This window comes from Nestor notabilis, unplaced genomic scaffold (assembly GCF_000696875.1).
Source record: "Nestor notabilis isolate BGI_N333 unplaced genomic scaffold, ASM69687v1 scaffold11504, whole genome shotgun sequence".
Lineage (NCBI taxonomy): Eukaryota > Metazoa > Chordata > Aves > Psittaciformes > Psittacidae > Nestor > Nestor notabilis.
This window is the reverse complement of record NW_009924407.1, coordinates 95076-114414: the sequence shown is the minus strand read 5'-3', so window position 1 is coordinate 114414 and position 19339 is coordinate 95076. Positions and strand designations below refer to the sequence as shown.

General features: G+C 37.3%; 1 protein-coding gene across 1 annotated transcript in view; it reads left to right on the top strand.

The window, feature by feature from the left end:
- PARD3B (par-3 family cell polarity regulator beta) overlaps positions 1-19339 on the top strand; it is a gene marked incomplete at its 3' end in the record, with an annotated part of 142442 nt that overhangs the window by 65656 nt on the left and 57447 nt on the right. Inside the window, exons 8-11 of the mRNA XM_010012593.1 lie at positions 1422-1780; positions 3405-3544; positions 4408-4536; positions 16673-16858. Of these exons, the coding sequence (XP_010010895.1) occupies positions 1422-1780; positions 3405-3544; positions 4408-4536; positions 16673-16858 (814 nt within the window). The remainder of the gene's footprint in view (positions 1-1421; positions 1781-3404; positions 3545-4407; positions 4537-16672; positions 16859-19339) is intronic.

Below are 19339 nucleotides of genomic sequence, written 5' to 3'. Positions count from 1 at the left end.
CACCTGGGAAAGCAATAGGTATATATTCAAGATGTTAACATTTGCAGTGGCTTCCTTTTTGTATCAGTGTAAAAAACTGTATATTTTGGAAGTACTTTCAAGATTAACTCCTGTTTTGCATAACTGAGTGTAAATCTATAGTGAAGAGTTCAGTGAAATACTGACTTTGACTGACAGGCATGCTACAGCAAGGTGGGAGATGTGTAAATTGTTTTCAGAAGGACACAATGATTTATTTAAAAATTAATGTGGCCATTACTTCTGCTCTTGACCTAGTTGTGCTAAGCAGGAGTTCTTGATTTTTCATTCTCAAAATGTGCTTCAGCTACTACTTCTGTTTGTACTTGAGTTGTCTTATACAATATGGAGGGAAATCACTGCACTTCAGAAGGTAGGAGAGGAAAGCATAGAGAGAGAGAAGCCTCTTTTGTTCCTTTAGAATCCAGGGTTTGTAAAATGTCTTGATTGTCTGGATCTACGGATTACTCAAAATCCAGGGAAGACTTTATGAACAGTTGCTTTGGCTGGTTTGTCTTAATTGCCTTGAAATGCATGGGAACCTGAGGTCTGTGTTGTTACCATGTTACCAGTTCAAGGGGAGTAGTTTCATTAAATGCTCTGTCAGTTTGTGATGTTGCAATTTAGCACACCTATAAATGCATTGATTAAGTCTATATACTCACCTTAGCAAGAGGTTACTACTTGGAAGATGTGAGTAATATTTACCTATTCTATGATTCTATGATTTATTTATCCATTTATGTAGGACCACACTAATAGTTGCACCTTTTTGGTCACCAATTTTTTTTAATGATGTTTTACATCCCATACCATCGTCCTTTTGTATTGCAACATTTGCAGTCACAGTATTTCTTTTGAAATATATCCCACATATCCTGTACCCTCATCCTTTTTTTTATTGCTGTAGAATCAGCCAGCATTAGGTGAAGATGAAAAGATGAAGGCATATGAGGAACAGTTAGGCTGTGGTCGGAATAAGTGGAGTGTTGAGCTTGCTCATAGTAGTTGTATCCACCAGAGCAATTGGTCATAAGTGCTCCGTGTGCTTCTGTGCCAACAAGAAAATATGTAACAGACAAACACTTGAAAAAAGTAGCAACCTATGACTACAGGAGTCTTTTGGTGAGTTTTTACCATCAGAGCTCCCATTCCTGATGCTCTGTATGAAGAATTGTGTTCATTAGTTTATTCTGGCTGATGTCAGGAATTCTGACAGATGTGCTGTTTCTACTTGTAAAGTAGTTTAGAAATATTATTTCATGCGTACTTAAAGGTAGATGCGAAAGTAAGTTATTTCTTCATGTTGAAGATAAATTGTTGTATTACTATCTGTAAACAGCTTCAAACTTTGCCCAGTCTTTCCAGTTTGTGATATGAATTTTCATACCTTTCATTTAAAGGGCTCAGGACATCTTTCGTCAGGCAATGAAGTTTCAAAGTGTCATCTTAGAAATCCTTCCTCCATATAATCGAGAACAATATGAGAAGTCTGCTATTGCTCCTCTTTGTTTTCTGGATAATGAAGAAGGAGTTCCAAAAACAAAGATTCCACCTCCTGTTCATCCAAAACCTGCTCTGAAAACAGTTAATCTTTCTGGAGCAAGCAGCTTCGAGGCAGGTGTACAGGCAACACTACAACAAGCAAAGAGCCCCAATCTCCCACGTCTGGGTAGAAAGTCATCTTCTCCCTCCCTGTCTCCCATTATGGGCTTTGGCAATAAAAAAAATGCAAAGAAAATAAAGATAGACCTGAAAAAAGGTAAGTCTTTGGAGATGGTATGATTAATTCTACATCATGTTCTCTATAGTGATATCGTAACTTTTAACTAAACTAGCAACATTAAAAGTATAAGCAAGTTATTTGCAGTTAAAAAATTCCAAAACTTCCAAAAGGTAGAGGTCTTTTAACAGTGAAGTTCTCACTAGTCAGCTTTCTCATAAATTTTGGGTGCATGTGAACCAGAATTACTGAGTTTTAGAACATCAGATACTGATTATGCGAAAGGATACTGCATTAGCAACATGCAGTATTAAGAGATGCTTTAGACTTTCCACAAGTACAGAAGAAAAATGTGAACTGTCTGCTGCTGACTTGTTATTTTTCTTCATATCTGCTGATTGACCACAACACTGTTAAAAGATTCTTTTAAAGATCTGTTTAAAAGTGTATTTTGGTCTTTTTCATGTCATCCAAGGAGCTAATCATAGATTTACCTGTCTTTCCCTTTTTCTCTGCAGTTTCTTCCCATCTGTATTTTTTCAGCTGTCAGCAGGCTGAATTTTGCATTTGTGTCTTTAATTGCTGCTCAATGCAGATGTCTTCCTTTGCATGGAGTAACAAGTTTATGCACATCTAGTAAAATGTGCTTAAGCAGATCCCAATTAGCATTTATATTTTCTGTTTAATTTCTGTCTCTGATTTGGCTGAGAGTTAAATTTGATGCCAGAAGTGGCCCTTTTAAAAACTGTCTGTAACTTTATTCTTTTAATATGTAATGAATGTAATCAAGCTGTCATTTCTTAATTTTTGTTATTTCTGAACTTAAATCACTCATTTTTACTTCTGAACTCTTCAGCTTTTTGTTAACAAAACCTGCTTCAGTATTTTCCTTGTTTTAGATGTAATGCTTTTGAACTTGTAACAGTAATTTATATTTTTAGAAATTATAGGAATGAGATACTGAGATGATGGTATCTCTGGGTAGCAATCCTGCTCAATATAAAGATTTTTATGGACCCTGCTATTCCTGGGTGATTTTGGTGGCTTATAAGCAATACCTGCTAATATTGATTTTTACTCCCTAATTATTTGTTAAAACATTTATCTGCGAATGCTTGAGGTTGTTTATTTCCAAGCAGCAAACAATTCCACTAATGGAAGCTTTGAAACACTACTTTGTCCTTTCTTAACAGCATGTTTTCAGCAGTTTTTGCATTCGAATCATGTGACATTTTCCACTTCTCACCAAGTTTCAATAAAACCTGCTAAATTATATTTGTGCTCATAAATAAACGATTCTGATTGCTCTGATTTATTTCAAAGACTTGACATTAATGTGAAGGCCGATACTAAAACCACCTAGAGAAAATGTAAACACTTTAAAATGAAAGTTCTTGCTTGTTTTGTATTATCATGGAGTATCCAAAAGTATCTGGATTTGTAGCTTCTGCAGGGGGATTTGAGTGTGTGTTCTGACATTGATAGAATTCTTCTATAGATTGTGCAGAAAATACTCGTGTTTACAGCTTTTTGTTTGCTTTCTTTTTTAAGAGCTAACCTGAATGAGTGCCTGTGATATGTTGCTGACATTGTTGACTTACTTTCAATGATCATCATTTTCGTGTTGAATTTTATGTTGGGAGTTTTTTATCTGCCCTCCTAGGTCCAGAAGGACTTGGTTTCACTGTGGTTACCAGAGACTCTTCAGTGCATGGTCCTGGTCCAATTTTTGTGAAGAATATTTTACCAAAAGGTGCAGCAGTAAAAGATGGTCGCTTGCAGTCAGGAGACAGAATCCTGGAGGTTAGGATAAACATTCATTGTATTTGCATTGCTGAGTATTGATTGCTGGTTTGGGCATAAATGTTCTATTTCCTTACACGTGCTGCTGATGTATGGAATTGCAATTCTTGACCTTGACTTTAAAAAAAAAAAGTCTCATGGCTTTTGTATTGTTTGTCAACAAGTATTTAACACTGTGATTTGGAAAAAGATGCTTTTCACAAGGATCCCTGGCTACTTGAACAAGGGGATATTAATAACATCATGGTTCTTAAAGCAGATAAATGTATCAGGTTAGAACCAAACATGTCTCGTTTTGCTTTTCACAAGGATCTGTGGCTGTTTGAACAAGGGGAAATTAAGAACATCATAGTTCTTAAAGCAGATAAATGTATCAGTTTAGAAACAGAACATGGTCTTCAGCCATGTCCAAAAATCTCAGAGTAATATCAAGGTGATTAAGCACTCATTTGAAGGCAGTTTTGCTCAAATCTGTCTGTTTAAAATTTTTAGATACCTTGTAACTTACCGTCTCATCTAACCGGTTGTTTTAGTTACTAACCTCAAAAAGCTCTTAAAGTAAACAGTTTCAATACTTAGGTCTTGTTTCTGTACTTTTCGTCTTCAAAGTGCTTTACAAACTAATTAAGTTTCATAAACCCCCTGCAAGGTGGGTAAGTACTACAGAGCTGCTTTAACAGATGGTGGAAATGAAGGGAAAAAGGGTTAAGTGATTTGTGCAGTGCCAGAGGGAGAGACAGTGTGGGAGCTGTTGCTAATTCTTCTGTGCTCTCAGTCACTGAATACACCTGTGTTAGGTGAGGGGCAAATGATGAAAGACAGTCATACAGATAGGACATCCTCTCTTCTTTTGTGTCTGGTAGGTGAACGGACAGGACATCACTGGCAGGACCCAAGAAGAGCTTGTGGCTATGCTGAGGAGCACAAAGCAAGGGGAAACTGTCTGTCTAATGGTGGCTCGTCAGGAGGAGGCCTTTCTACCTCGTGAGCTGGTAAACTTGTTAGTTTTTTCCTGAAGAGTGATATTGAAACAATTATGTGTTTTAAAACTAGACCAAGAAATAGAAATTAGCTGTTGTTGGCTAAGAAAAGGATAGCTGGTTATCCAGCTACTTATCCAGCAAAGGATAACTATGTAAAGCTTGCATCTGAGAAGTATTTACACTTATATTTGATTTTGAGGGATATTTAATTTTATTTACTTCAGATGCATTTCCATGCAATCTGATTTTTCATCCCTAAAATGACACCATAAGCATAACTCACAGAGGAATATTGTAAACTAATTTTGTAACTGTGAGGTCAAGCATGACTGAAAATGGGTAATTCTCTCTCAAAAGACTTTAAACCAGAAGTAAAACAAACTTTAAACCAGAATTTTAAAGTGCATGTAATAAGTCTTGTAGCTTATCAGTAACCAACTAGTGAGTGTGACTGCCCCAGGAGATGCATCTTCTAAGCCTGTTGCCAAACTGCAGGAGTGGTGACAAATAGAACATTCCTCATAGATTTTGGAAGCAAGCTTTTACTTGGCTGCTGGTCTTGACTTAATAGGCTCTTGCATGTCTGATTTTGTTCTATCTCTAGTGGTTAATTTTTACTTCTTTTTTTAACGCCTGCATGAAACTGTTCTCTTTTCTCTCACATACACAGAGGAGGACTACATCAGTATAAAAGTGCTATCTGATACATATGTGTTTCCTCTCAAAGAAGGTCATCTCTTTGGTTGTCTCTTCCTTATCTTGATTGATGGCTGTACTTGACCTTTCATTAAGAAGTTCTCAGGATAAGGGAAGGACAGCATTTCCTGCTTTTGTCTCACTTCATCTCCTTTAAAGGACACAAACCGCCTTCGTCCTTCTCTTAAGATGCCGCCTTCTTGCCTTTCCTTTTGCTTTTTTGTAGAAGATCCTTTTAGCAGGATCTTCTACAGAAACCCTTTATTATATTTCCTCACAAAACATTGCTGACAGTTTTCCTCTTTTTCCTTGTTACCAGTTGGACCTTGTTGAGGTAAGGGTATCTGTTGCTTATGGGAGGATAAGAAGTTGGAGGGGAGTTCAGATTCTCTCGTGTGAGCCTTTCCTCTTGTGCCACTGGTGCCAACTTTTTCCTGTAGTACAGCAATTCTGAAGTGTCCTAACAAAACTGGTTTTGTTTTCATTTTCTTTTTTTTATAATGGCAAAATATTTTCTGCCCTTTAATTGGACATTCATTGTCAGATTCCCAAAGCACCAAAGTTGGTCATTGTAATACTTTGTTTAGTAAGCCCCGAGCTGGAGATTCAGTATCTATGTGGTTTGGGGTTTTATCCTTCTACCAGCTCTTCTAAACAAGAGATTAGTTTTTGAAAAGGCTACCCATGAACAGTTTTCTCTTGCAAATTTAACTTACAAAACACATTACTTGGAAAGCATACTTTTTAAAAAAGTATGTATTCTTCTTTTCTCTCTCCTATCCCCCAACATTATATGTTATTCTTTAATGTCATAGTACAAATTCTCTTAGAAATTACTGTACCGGTGTGTGGGTATAAAAGACTGGAAGAATCTAAAAGATATTTATAATTTTTACCTGCCACAATTGCATGCTATTAAATTCTAGTCCCTACAGCAAGGATTAACTACCTTTCAAAAGGTGACTTACGTATGACTGGCATGATTGAAATCCAGAAAGTAGCCACATTTATCCTGCTGGCTTGACCTTCGCTTAGATTGCTTTCTGCAAAAGAGTGATGCATAAGTGATAGCCCTCGCTGTAAGGGAGATGACATGTGAATTCTAATACTGTTCTGTGTTCCTTGTTATCCCAATCAAGAACAATATACTACAAATGTGAGTTACTGAAATACTCTAGGTAATTTTATGGAACCAGCTCTTTAAAATTTAAAAGCCTTTCAGCAACATCTGTTTGGTAGCTCACAGCAAAAGTGTGGATTATCATACCCCTAAGATACCAGATGTTGATAATAATGTGATGCTTGTTAGAATTCATGAGGTGTCTGAGAATAGTCTCAACAAAGATTTAAAAAAAATACATTAAAATTGGTTTAGCTTTTTTTGTTTGTGTTTAGCTTTAGCCATGATACTCATTGGACTAACCCTCTGCTACCTCAAAAGTTACAGTGCTGTTTTGACCAAAGAGGAGAAAAAAGACAGCACTTTAAATGTTTGGTTTTGGGAGGAAAGGTAGTGGATAATCCAATATTATTCAAGGACAGCTGTAAATGAATGCTCTGACTATGTAACATGCATGCAGAGTTTACCTAAACACTTGGGAGTTTTGTTAACGCCTGGCAATAATAGGGTAATTGGTTTATATCAGAATTCTTGTTAGTTTGAGCAGTTCTCCAGGGTCTGCAACCTGAGAAGATGTTTTCTTTAGATTCACTGTTACCTGTTATAAGGGAAAGGAGAAGGACTGCCTAGTAAAAGTGCTCACTCCCCACAGCTTCCTGGGGCAAAGATGCCTCTGGAAGTTGGACTGGCTAGAGGCCATGCACAAACCCACTTCTAAACATGTTGCTTCATGAGAACCAGGCTCCTAGATTGTTTTCTGGAGAGAATTTGATAGTTGCATGGGCACAAAGCAAATAATTAACAAAGTAACAGCGGTGACATTTGGTTGCCTTGGTCTCTAATGATACAATTTCACTTTTTTGTGTAACAAAGCTGTGGTTTGGAGAAATCTTGGTCTCACGAATATTTTCTCTTCAGCAAGCTGTATGGGAGTGGAGTTGGCGGGTTTTGTTACTGTGATCTATGACGGATGAGTTGCTAGCAAGTAGGAAAATATAATCAGAGTAGCAAACCTTTACCACAGCAGCCAAGAGAGATGTATGTGGGTGAGGATGAATCAGTGTTGCAAACGGGCATTATTAAATTGTAGGCAATTGGGCCTTCAGTTACACTAGCCTATGCAACATCTGAGCGTTGTACAGTTACATTGCTTCCATGTAATGAGGGAATAAAATAGAAAACCCAATCTTTGTAGTGTTGTTACTGCTTTAAAAAAAGAAAAGGGTGATCTAGTGAGGTTTGGGGTTTTTTGGTTGTTTTTGAGATTTTTTTTTTTTTTTTGTAATTGAAGCAGACCAGTGAAGTAGAAATTGGACCAACCACAGGCTGTTGTCCTTATTATCCAGTTAGCCAAATGTTCCCAGTAATTCATGCCAGCTGTTGACAGTGTAGCAGCTGAGTAAGGAGCTGATTCCAAAACTCAGGGGAAGATCTTGATTCACTTAATTACCGCACTCTACAGAGTGGCCGGTGATTAGTGCATTCTTTAAGGTGCATTTGGGCTTTAAACTATGTAACACTGATTGTTTTCTAAAGGATGGTGAATATTACAGAGAGCAACTGGCTTAACTGGACAGCTTTGGATTTTCCAGCTCTTATCAAAGAAAATGGAATACACATAAAACTGGCTATTGTGTTTTGAAAATGCAGTGTTTTGATCATGTGTATTTGTTGCATAATGTATTTTCTGCAGGGAAAATGTGTGATCTGAAGGTGCCGGTTTTTTAAATAATGATGTAAAGATCACTTATCCCCCTTGTGTGTCTTTATCCCTGTGTTGATAAAACAGGCAAAGCTACTTGAATGAGAACAGCTCTGGTGTAACCCGTTTCACACCATGACCCTATGCGATTCTTTATTCTTGTTATTTTGCGTGAGCCTTCAGGACAGAGGATATGATGCACATAAGCAGAGGATTGTGCCTGTTCTGCAGTTGCCAGAAATAGTATAGCACTGAAAATGTTTCAGTGTGGTTTTCTTTCAGTTAGAGCACATATATAGTACAGGTTTTGCATATATTTATTTCTTTTTAAGATAGCTTTGACAGTCTCAAATGTAATCACTATTTCTGTGGTTTCTGGCATATTCACTGATACCTGAAGAATGAAGGAAAAGGAGCAAACCAGCATTTTTACAACAAAAACTAATAGAACAACAGCAGTGTATATAACGTAGTAGTTGATCTTTACCTCTGAGTCTTTTTGTACTTCATACTGCACATGTACTATACAGGATAGAAGGAAACAGAATGGGTGGCAAGTTCAAGTAAACATTTTTTCTGCTTTACCATGTGATTAACTTTTATGTTTTAGTCTTCCCCTAGTTAAACTTGTTTGCCTGAAGTGTTGTCCTTTTTGGTTTTAATATTCAAAGCTTAATTTCTGTTGCTTCCTTTTGATTGTTTCTTGCCTTTTTATGTGCAGGAAATAATAGGTGGAATTTCAGCCTAGACTTAACTTGTTTTGCCCCTATTTTAGTAGGTCAAACCAGTGATTCTACTGCTCAATTAAGCAGAAACTGTCAAATAATTTCAGTCAGAAAGTGATTCCAGCCAAGTACTAATTCTCTATTGTGTTACCTCTCAAATGCAGGAGAATCTGATGGGGGTGAGGGGGAAGGTCAATATACATATTGGATTTCAATAACATATGCAAGATTAAGTTCTTGAATTGTTCTGCATGATGAAGAGAAGGATATTGTGAACACACATGACATGTTTCATCTTGTTTAGACTTTAAGAAGTCCTGGGGTTTTGGTTTGTTGTGTGGTTTGTTTTTTTTCTTTCCAAGAACTTCGAAGGAACGTGTTTAATTTGGGGTCAGTACTCTTTATCTGGAATAGTTGAGAAATTCATGTAGGTTGTATCTACACAAATGTATCTTTTTAGAATGAAAACTTTATGTAGTATAGCTCCTTCAAAGGTTTTCAGCTGGAAACTGTGCACTGAGGTTTGTTGATTAGTTACTGTGCTTGTTATGAAAGTCAGTGAAAGATCACTGTCTGGAAGGAATGTGACAGTCCTTGCTGTCACAGTGAACAAAAAGCGTGACACAAAGTGTCCCTTTATCCCAGGTTTTGGTGGTACTCCCTAACTTACCAAAAGGGAATAAATTGCTTAATTCATGTATCTCTAAAGGTTTTTGGTTTTGTTTTGGTTTTGGTTTGGTTTTTTTTTATTTAAACTAGATTCAACACTTTTGAGATGCAGAATTAGCTCTGATGTGCTGTGAAGTGCCAATATAGCTACCAATACAGCAAACATGTTTAATGTGCTTTTCTGTGTGACAGTGGTAGTCAGCCTTTTCAAGACTGCAGAGATCTTGCTGCATCTGGTCTGCTATTGCTTTCCCTGTCAAGCTCCTCATTGTTACGATCTAGCAATGGTTTGTCTTTGAGACCTCACTCTTCCTGTTTTCCAGCCAATACAGTGAACCTTAAAAGGATGGTTTGAAAGTTCTGGTCATAGCACTTATTGCCCGCAAGAACTTCTAATGGTGCTCTGCCTGCTGCTAAAGGAATAGAGTGGAGACAAGTAAGGAGAGAGCATAATGTTACTCGTACCATGAGATACTGTATTTGCTTACAGGATTATTGCCAAAAACTCCTAATATGAGGAATCCTACCTCAGAGAGTTGGGAAATGAAAACTGTTTACTTGATAGCATCAGTCTCAGCTCTGGTATTGTCCAAGATTTTTTGGCAGCCCACTTTATGAAATCAGAAGTATGTATACATTAGAATGGAGGCATATAAAATCTGTCTCTGAACAGAAATTGCGTCTCCATACATTTCAGATGCATTATCCAGATTTACAATATTTACGTTTAATAAAACCAAAGTATTTGGGCAATTCTTAAATCTTACTGGCAACTGTAGTATCTTGCCATTTACAAGGGTCACCAGCTTTATTCCATATACCATATAAATATTTTTAAAAGTGTCTCTGCCTTAGAATCCATGAAAAAGGTTTTCTTAGGCTGACTTAATGTGAAATCTGTGCATGTGGTGTTTGAAGTAGACATAAAAGAATTAAACACTGCTTATTGCTTTGTTTGCTCTCCCTTTAAAATAGTAACCAGTAAATCAACTGGAGTTGGATTTGTACATCAGTACTGTGACCTGCTTGCCAGAAATATATTCTGAAAGCATACTGTAACAGCAATCCTAAATTCACTCTGAAAATACCATGCAGTCTTCCATCTTCATGAGTGATAAGACTTTAGGATCTAAGTGGCAAGGTATATTAACTGCATAAGGCTCCAGCTCAGTAGGGTGCTTAAGCACATAGTTAACCCCATACATGGGATGAAAATGGGTGTTTTCACAGTTTCACAACGCCTACCTTGATTGAGGACTGAACACGTTAACCGTTCTTCCTCTGTTTCCTACAGTTACGTAAATGAAAAGGTTAAGTGAGACTGCATTTTATAAGTTGAAGAGCAGTGCCACATCGGATTACAAAACACTTTTGGCAAAGACACACCATTTCCTTGAGTGAAACTTGCTGTGGGATCTCTAGTAGGCATGTCAAGCAAACTTGAGAATCTCCATTTTTGAAGTGTCCTGTGACATTGAATAGTAAACAGTGAAATGCAATGTATCTGTCTTGGATGGAGAGCTGTATATAGTCTTGACAGTTTTCAAAGGTGTAATTCCAGGGAGTCTACATAATTCAAACCAGAACCATTCTATCTAATATGACACAAATTTGTAGTGTACTGTGCTAATGTAAAAAGTGTCCCAGTACAGTATAATATATCTCCATGGATTTGCTGTTGGCTTTTTTGTCTTAGCAGGGTGTGCCATTAGTGACGATTTAGTTTTTATTGCAGTATGGAATACAGATGATTTTAAAGAAGCCAATATGAAAGCATCTGTCAGAAATGCTAAAGATGGATACATGCAGCAATGACTTCAGTTATTTACTAGATTGTGACAAGATTACAGCAGTACATTACCTTTGAGTATTATTTTCAAGAGCATTGCTATATATCTGTTGCAAATACAGTGTAGATTTTATAGTGAGTAAATGACTGAGCTGTCAGCAAAGTATTTCTTAATTATGGCTAAGATCTTGGAAAGAGCACAGAGAATAGTGCAGATAAGGATGTATCATCTTTTGTGCTTTTCTGCAGAGAAAACTTCTTTTTCAAGCTTTTCTACCAGTAATAGTTATGTGGTGCCAGAATTTAAATGCTGCTCTCTAACTTTTACAGATACTTTTTTCTTTTTTTTTTTTTCCTTTTCAGAAATAATTGCAAAAGCATGTAAATGTCTTATTTCCTTCATAAGCCTTTGAATATAACCCTCCTGGGTCTCTTGCCTTTTGCTCTTGGCTCTGAATGGCACTCCAGGGAGTTGGCATCTCTTATCAGAAATGAGCAGCCAGGCAAGGGGCAGTCAGCATATTGAGAGACCATAATAGTGTGTTGGTCAAGGGCAGTAGACAGGTACTGAAATGTCTCTTGTTGTGTTAAACAAATGCTATTTCCTTCCTGCCTTAAATGAGAGCTAATTTTTTTGTAAGCTTCTCTTTTGGCAAAAGAACAATGGGCATAAATAAGGCAACCTTTCCAGTGAGAGATATGCATTAGATTATCATAAATCCACAGATCAAAAGTACCGTGGTCAATGAGAACAGGCGTTGTAAGATTAAATAAAAGGATTAATTGAAAGTGGTGTCCCAGGGTAGACAGAGGATTGACACAATATTGAGTAGATATAACCAGGGACTAAGTAGAAAGGGAAAGAAAACAATGCATGGTACTTTTTTCAAAGGTTACAATTCTGTTTGTAGTGGTGACTGAGCAGTTTTTGTGTGCTGTGGGAATAAGAGAAGGTTAAAAGTATTTTACGACTGTTCTTTAAAATACTGAGAATTTGTTGGTGAGACTTAATTATATACCAGTAAAATTTTAGGTTGTTTTAGGCATCTTTTATTATAGCCTTTTAATTAAGAAATCGGAGACCTGAGGTATAGATGTGCATCTAAAATTAAATAAAATCATTGGCAGAACATCAATTAATCGAATGTATCCTGAGGCCCTTGAATAAAGATTGAATAAATTCAGTCTGCATTGCTGAATGTTATTTAGCGCATGTCATAGGGCTTTCTGCTCCCAAATCTAGCAAACTCTGTATTCTTTCACCTTCATGCAAACTCTTCCAAACTTTTCTGTCTTGTTTGTGGTGATTCAGTTAATGTCAGAATTGATTTTACTGAAGTACCATGCAGGTATCTCAGTAGATGAAAACATTCCTGTCCTGATTTTCCTAGTGAGGAATGGTGCCTGTTTGGTTGTTTGCTCCATTCTGTTTATGGGCTGAGTCTGGATGGCAAGCAGACAGATTGCCTCTTTGACTTCTTCTGTCTGCTGCATTTGGACCAGGAGAAACTGCCTGGAGAAAGAGAGGAGATTGTTTTCCGCAAGCAGTTGAAAGAGCACAGGAACTATCTAGGTAGAATGCTGGATGGTGCAACCAGAAGGGAGCTTTGCAGCAGGAGCTGGGGCTGGCAGATGCTTATAAATAGTAGGGAACAAACATCACTAGGTTGCAGAGGCGACTGTGAAGAGAAACATGTATATCTAGAGGGGACTGTTCAGAGCTCGTTGCAGCTGAGGAAGCCACTGAAAGACGACAGGCTAAGATTTAGTAAAGCTGAAGGAAGAACCTACCCAACAAGGACAAAGTGAGCAGTAGCAAGGACAAAATGAGCAGTGGAGACTGATTTTTCAAGTGTTTGATGTGGGTTTGTGGGGGGAGGATTTGGGTTTGTGTGTACGTGGTTTTGTAATTTTTTTGGTTTGTTGGTTTTTGTTTTTTTTTTTCTTAACCTGTTTTGCTGTGAAGTATGTTTTATTAATACTTAAGAGGTTAACATCCGTTTTGCTGTCTTCAGTGTACCCATCTTAAACTAGAAGTACAGGCCAGGCCATCTAAAAGATCTAACCATCTTGAGGTCTTATCACTTGGCTGTCTGGACTTTGATATATGCCAAGATTTCTCATTCAATATAGCACCATTGAGTTACTTACCTATGTCTGCAATAGGGAATAACTTCAGTGATAGACTGTCACTTAGTTCCTGAAGTGCTGAAAATTGATACATGCGTCATGGAAAATACACGATGTGGTTGTTGACTGGATACTTTACAACATTAAACTGTAAGTGTTTCCCGGGCTAGAAACATATTTTTGTTGCAGCTCCTTTCATTCTTTCTGTGTTTGAGTGAATTCAGATTCTAGGACAATCTTGAGGTAAGAAATATTTCCAATAGAATTCAAGCATTAGTGCACTGGAGAGGACTTCCCTTTACCAGACAATAATTCAGCTGATGATGGTTTCTCTATTGTAAAGTATTGATGTCTTGGGATAATGTTTTAGCAAAGTCAGGGAAATAGAGGCAGTGGGAATCCAGCTGTATGAGTCACTGGCAGCATTTAATATTCATACCTGCATAATCTAGGAACAGAGACCATCATTCATTAAATTAGTTGCCCAAATGAAGCAGTTAATTGATAAGCTGTTAACTTAAGGATGTCTGGAGCTCTTTTGGCCTTTAGTAAAAAGGCTTTTGTTGGTAAGAGCACTATCATCAGGATAATAATTTGAAACCATTTAGCAAGTATAGGACGAAATCAAGCTTTTCTAGGTTCTGTTTATCCCTTTTTATTTCTCATCTGGTTTTCTTCCTTTCTGCTGCTGCTCCCATACTCCCATAAAGAAAAGTTTTCAATCTTGTATTTGCAACAGTGAGTCTTGATGTTGTAGACTGACTACCAGACATTTGTTGTCAGATGCCATACAATGAGTAGTAAATGAAAATGTTAAGGGAATAAAGACAGAATTTACTTGGTCTGATAATGAATTCATCAATGATTTGTAGATGTGCATCTCCTTTCCTTTTACCCCTCCCTGTGAAATCATTGAAATGTCATTCACCTCCCTCATGGGTAATGAATTCTTTTAAGCACTATTCATCATTATTTTTAAATCAACTTGTTCTGAATTTTATGGTAAGGTTTGAATATAATGAAAAGAAAGACTTCTAGGATAATTGGACTGTATGTCCTGTGATTATAAGCCCTATCACTGCTTTCCTTCTTGTACTGGGAAAGACAAAACCAGAATATTGACATACAGAAGGGGCAACACTCTGGTGCAGGTGTCATGGATTAAAGTAGAATAATAGCAGCAGCACACAGGAACTGCTTGCCTGGGGCACCAGAAAAGTAATACAAACTAGACTGTCCTGAAGGGCTGCAGGAGACATCACATGTTGGAGACACTGAGAAGAACTTCTGTCCAAATCTGGACAGGATGTTCCATTTGAGTAGAGTTCTGATCTAAGAGTTGTGAATTGGCTGACAGAGATATGTGTGTTTTGTTAAACAGAAGATCAGGCAGAGAATCTTTCTTCTAAAACCTTGAGAAAGTTAAATGCAAAATGCTTTCGTTAGAAGGCCAGTAAATAGTGAGGTTTTTTCCTTACACTGATTCTTTTGAAGGAAGTCGGAGCAGGAGTGTTTACAAATGATCATTCTGTATTGTTCACAGTAGTTCTGAATTTGTAGGTTTTTGGGGGATTATGTTCAGGATGTCTCTATATCCACAGCTAAGAAATAAAAGTGACAGATCTGTAACTGAGAATTGTCTACTTCTGGTGAACAAAGACAAAAGCACAAATGAGTAACAGATACTGGAGACAAGTGCTGGCATCAAGACAACTGTCAGTGTTGGTGCTATGTCATTTCTATATTTCACAGTTAGGCAAATTGTGTTGACTTAATATCATGCAGTTACATTCCAGGAAGAATGTGAGCATGGTGTGTATTGGGATTGAGGTTTATAGTCCTAGCGCTCTGGCTCATGCGATTCCTATTGCCAGTGGCTGCTTCTCATCAGTGAAAGGGCATCTGAAATAAATGAAAGTTTGCTTAGTGGTTACTGTTTCTATTTTTTTTGTTGTTGTTGTTGCTTCAGGACATTAATTTCTGCTCTCAGTTCTGTGATCGTATTTCTTGTTGATCAGACCACATAATAGATGAATACAGGGGACTACTCTGGCTGCTGAGAAAATATCTGAACTGCTGCCACCTTTGCTGACAATTGATTGCATTGATACTGTATGTACTGCAGCTTAGACCCTGGAAACAATCCTTCATTAGGTAAAAGGAGGATTGGCCCAGCTACCTCGCTCCTCCTTGTGTGTGGCCTCTACCTTGATAATTTAACATAAGACTTTGACACCTTTGCAAGCAGCCCCCAGTCATCTTTGTCAGCTTGTACTTGTCTCTGTATTCCCTTTTCGTGTTGTATTTTCCTGTTAATCTTTTAACTCTCCTGTTACAAAGAATAAAAGATATCCAAATGACAAGAAACATAAACCAATTAATTGTCTTCAATTTATGTGGACAAGGAAGAGTGCAGTAAAATTGGATGTGATGCATACGGTTTTTTTCTAGTAATACCTACCATGAGCACTTTACTCCATAGTAGGTCTCCTGTCCTAGTTTTTTCTGTAGAGTGCCAGTATGAATATTTCAGGCAAGATTTTATTTATTTTCATTATTCCAACCTGCTTTAAAAAAACAAAACAGGCAAACCTCTACTCCCCCCACAACGTACAACCCTACAAAACTGCAGATATAGTGTACAGTAAGAGAAAGCTTTCTGATCTTCCCTAGCTATGGATACTTGACTTGGCAGTCTTGTAAACAACAATCTAATCTAGGAAAAATTGTGGGATCGGCCTATATCAGGAGGAAAAAAACCCCAAGAAACCTCTATGGATTAAAAGTATGTACAAAGGGAATTAGTGCTGAATAAAGTTACCGCATTTTCAATTCTCACCCTCGCTTTTGTTACACCAGCTTCCGTCTGTAGACAGGTTTAAGGGAAGGATAATTTTTTAAGGATGAATCTCAATTTTCAGAGAGTAAGGGGATTTAACAGTACAACTATCGTTATAGTTTGTGAGCTGCATGTAAAAATGTTGAGATTTTTATGGCTTTCGTTTTTAATGCAGCTGTGTTTAAAATAAATATCTTTTCTATATTCTGCTGCAACATCAGTTTTCTATCATGAGGAACTAAGCTATTTTACCTTCTATTTAGGCATACTTGTAGGTGTCATTAAAAATAACATTTTAAGATAGATCATGTGACAAAATGTCAGTTAAATGCATTGTTTTTTACAAGGCCATTTCTTTAAGCTGCTTTCTGAAAAAGAGGACTATTCCTTATCTTAGGAACCTGTGGATACAACTCATTTATCCATTGTCTCTGCCCGCTTTCACCCATATTTTCATCCTTGTTTTCTCCAACAGAAAGGAGAGCCAAACTGCAGTATTCTTTCTCCAGAAACCACAGAGCAGCTGACCTTTGAGATTCCTCTGAATGATTCTGGATCTGCTGGACTTGGTGTGAGTTTGAAAGGCAACAAATCTCGGGAAACTGGAGCTGATCTTGGGATTTTCATCAAGTCAGTTATTCATGGAGGTGCTGCTTTTAAGGTATGGAAGAAAACCCATCAGATGATGACTGCATTAGATTTCTGATGTTTCTGTGTTGAGTACTGAATGCCACTTGATTCTAGGAATTAATAATTTTTTTTCACTCATTCCTTTAGGTGAATTGCATATCTACTGTTTTGTCCCAGGATTCTGGTGGTATGCATGGTAGGGTTTGCCCCAAGGAAAGTGGTGGAAATTTTGGAGGGCATTTGGGTGCTCTAGGAAACGGGGAAGGGGTTAAGGATAAGGGGGTGAGAGTATGAGGAAAGGCTGCTTCCAGCTTCCCCACAGCTTTCAGAGGCACATGGAAAAGCTTGCATGCTGTGAGGCTCAGTGGCAGGTACCTACATTTATTGTCTATCTGCACTGATTTTGGTCCTCCCAAAGTGATACAGGCAGACCCATAAAAAGCAATCAAAAGATAAACTTCTTCACAAAAATTAGAAATTGGCAATTCTGTGAGGTTAAGGAACATGAGTTTAATTTATGCTGTAAATTAAAAGTTAGCTCATCATTTTCTTTCTTTTTTATTCAAAATATTTTTCACCACTGTAGTAAAAATGTGAGTTGGCTGAGCCTGGCATCAGTTATACAGGTTACCAATTGTTCCTGCGGTAGATTGAATTGGTGGTATTAAATCGGTAAATGAAAGTGTTTGAATTGTTCTGTTCCCTCTAAGGACTATACAGGGACTGTTGTGCATTTTTATGATTTAAAAAGTACTTGAATTATTTTCTAATCTTTAGGAAAAACCATTGACTGTGGGTTTTTTCCCAAATAAAACTTGAAATAGGGAACTTTCTTGAAATTAGAAACAAGAGTGTTAATCTTTCAGGGCTAGTATGTTTAATTTTTGTGGATCCATAGTGTAATATTTTTTCTCTTGTGTTATCTCAGCAATTCTTAACTGTTCTCTTTTCTATAAAAATACCTTTTAATTCATTGTATTGTAAATTCCCCTACTGACATCAGCCTGCTGAGTAAGACAGTTCACAGCACTAAAACTTTCATGATCATCTATTTACAGCAGCTAGTAAATAGCAATAATCAAGATTTAGCTTTGATGTGAATGTTTAGTACTTCCCTGCTTCTATTATTTACCTGTCCTAGTCCCACTGTTATTTCAAAGCTCAGATCTTCTCAAGTGTGACTGAGCTTAGTACATGCAGTTCAGAATACTAGCTGTGGTTACTCAGGGCTAAAAAACAACTGAAATAAGCTCATCTACTTGGTGTGTATCAGAAATGAGTTAAGGAACGATTGGCCGAATTAGGGCTGGATAAACTCAATTTATGTGCATGTCTGCTATGGACTGCAACTCATTTTACTGTGAAAAATGTGGCTACCCTCCTGGCTTTCCCAGGTTTGTGTTTCCTGAGTGATTGTCTACACCAGTTGCTGTGACAGTCTGTATTGCCACAGATAAACTCATCGTTTTGAATAGCAAAGCTTGTGGAGCCATATTCTGACAACACTAGGGGGGTGGCTTCCTAACTTGTTACATCATAGACATATAAACCAACCTTTTCTAGCTCTGTATGTTTACCATTCTCTGTTCTTCCATAGTTGCTCACTCCAAAGCTTGGCTTGAAGGATCTGCATACTAATAAAGCAAGATTTCTGTGCTCACACCAAAGTAAACAGGCAACTGGCACAGACGGTCACCATGTACAGAAGATTATTTTGTCTTGTGATAACCTGTGGTCCTGTGACGTGTTCTCTGTTCTACCTTGTTATAACCCTTTCATCTATTACAGCTATGTAGCTGTAGATCTGAATGTAGGCTCCAGAGCAAATGAGGTAGTAGCTGAGGCTCTAGCTTCACTTAGAACTGCTGAGAGAATCTTTCTGACGTGTTTTATACAAGTACTCACAGAATGCAGTCATTCTGGCAATGTCTTAAGAACCACAGTTAACTGTTGCATATGGGTGGAGAACAGCTGTCTTTTTCCTGTCTAATGACCTTTATATAGAACATAATCAGTGGGTATTAACAACTAATAAAATTTCTTGTATCAAGTTAAAAAATGTGCACATATTTGTGCATAAATATTTAAAGATGTCCTTACTGACCTTATTCTAAATATGTTCTTCTATCAAATTATTTGTTTTTTTTTTAAAAAAGCCTTTCTTTCCAGCTGGTGGTTGTCCAGAGCATTTTCCCATGCTATTCATTGTAACTCTTTGAAACAGGGTATTATGGATTTAGACATGTGCATTTGCTTTTCAGTGTACATAGTTTTCTTGGGAAACTATCACAGGAGGAAATCGTAATGGTCACTGACATGAGAATTCTCTCACTTTTTCTCACTTCTGCATTTAGAGTTTGCTGATTGAACCATTATGTCCCTTTTTAGCCTCTTTTTGCAGTTTTGAAGTGTCTATGTTTTTAACATCCCTAAGATAAAAAGGTTACTAGAATACTTTATAATTATGCAGAGCCTTTCATGTGAAGAAAACAAACATTTGACTGAGTTTAAA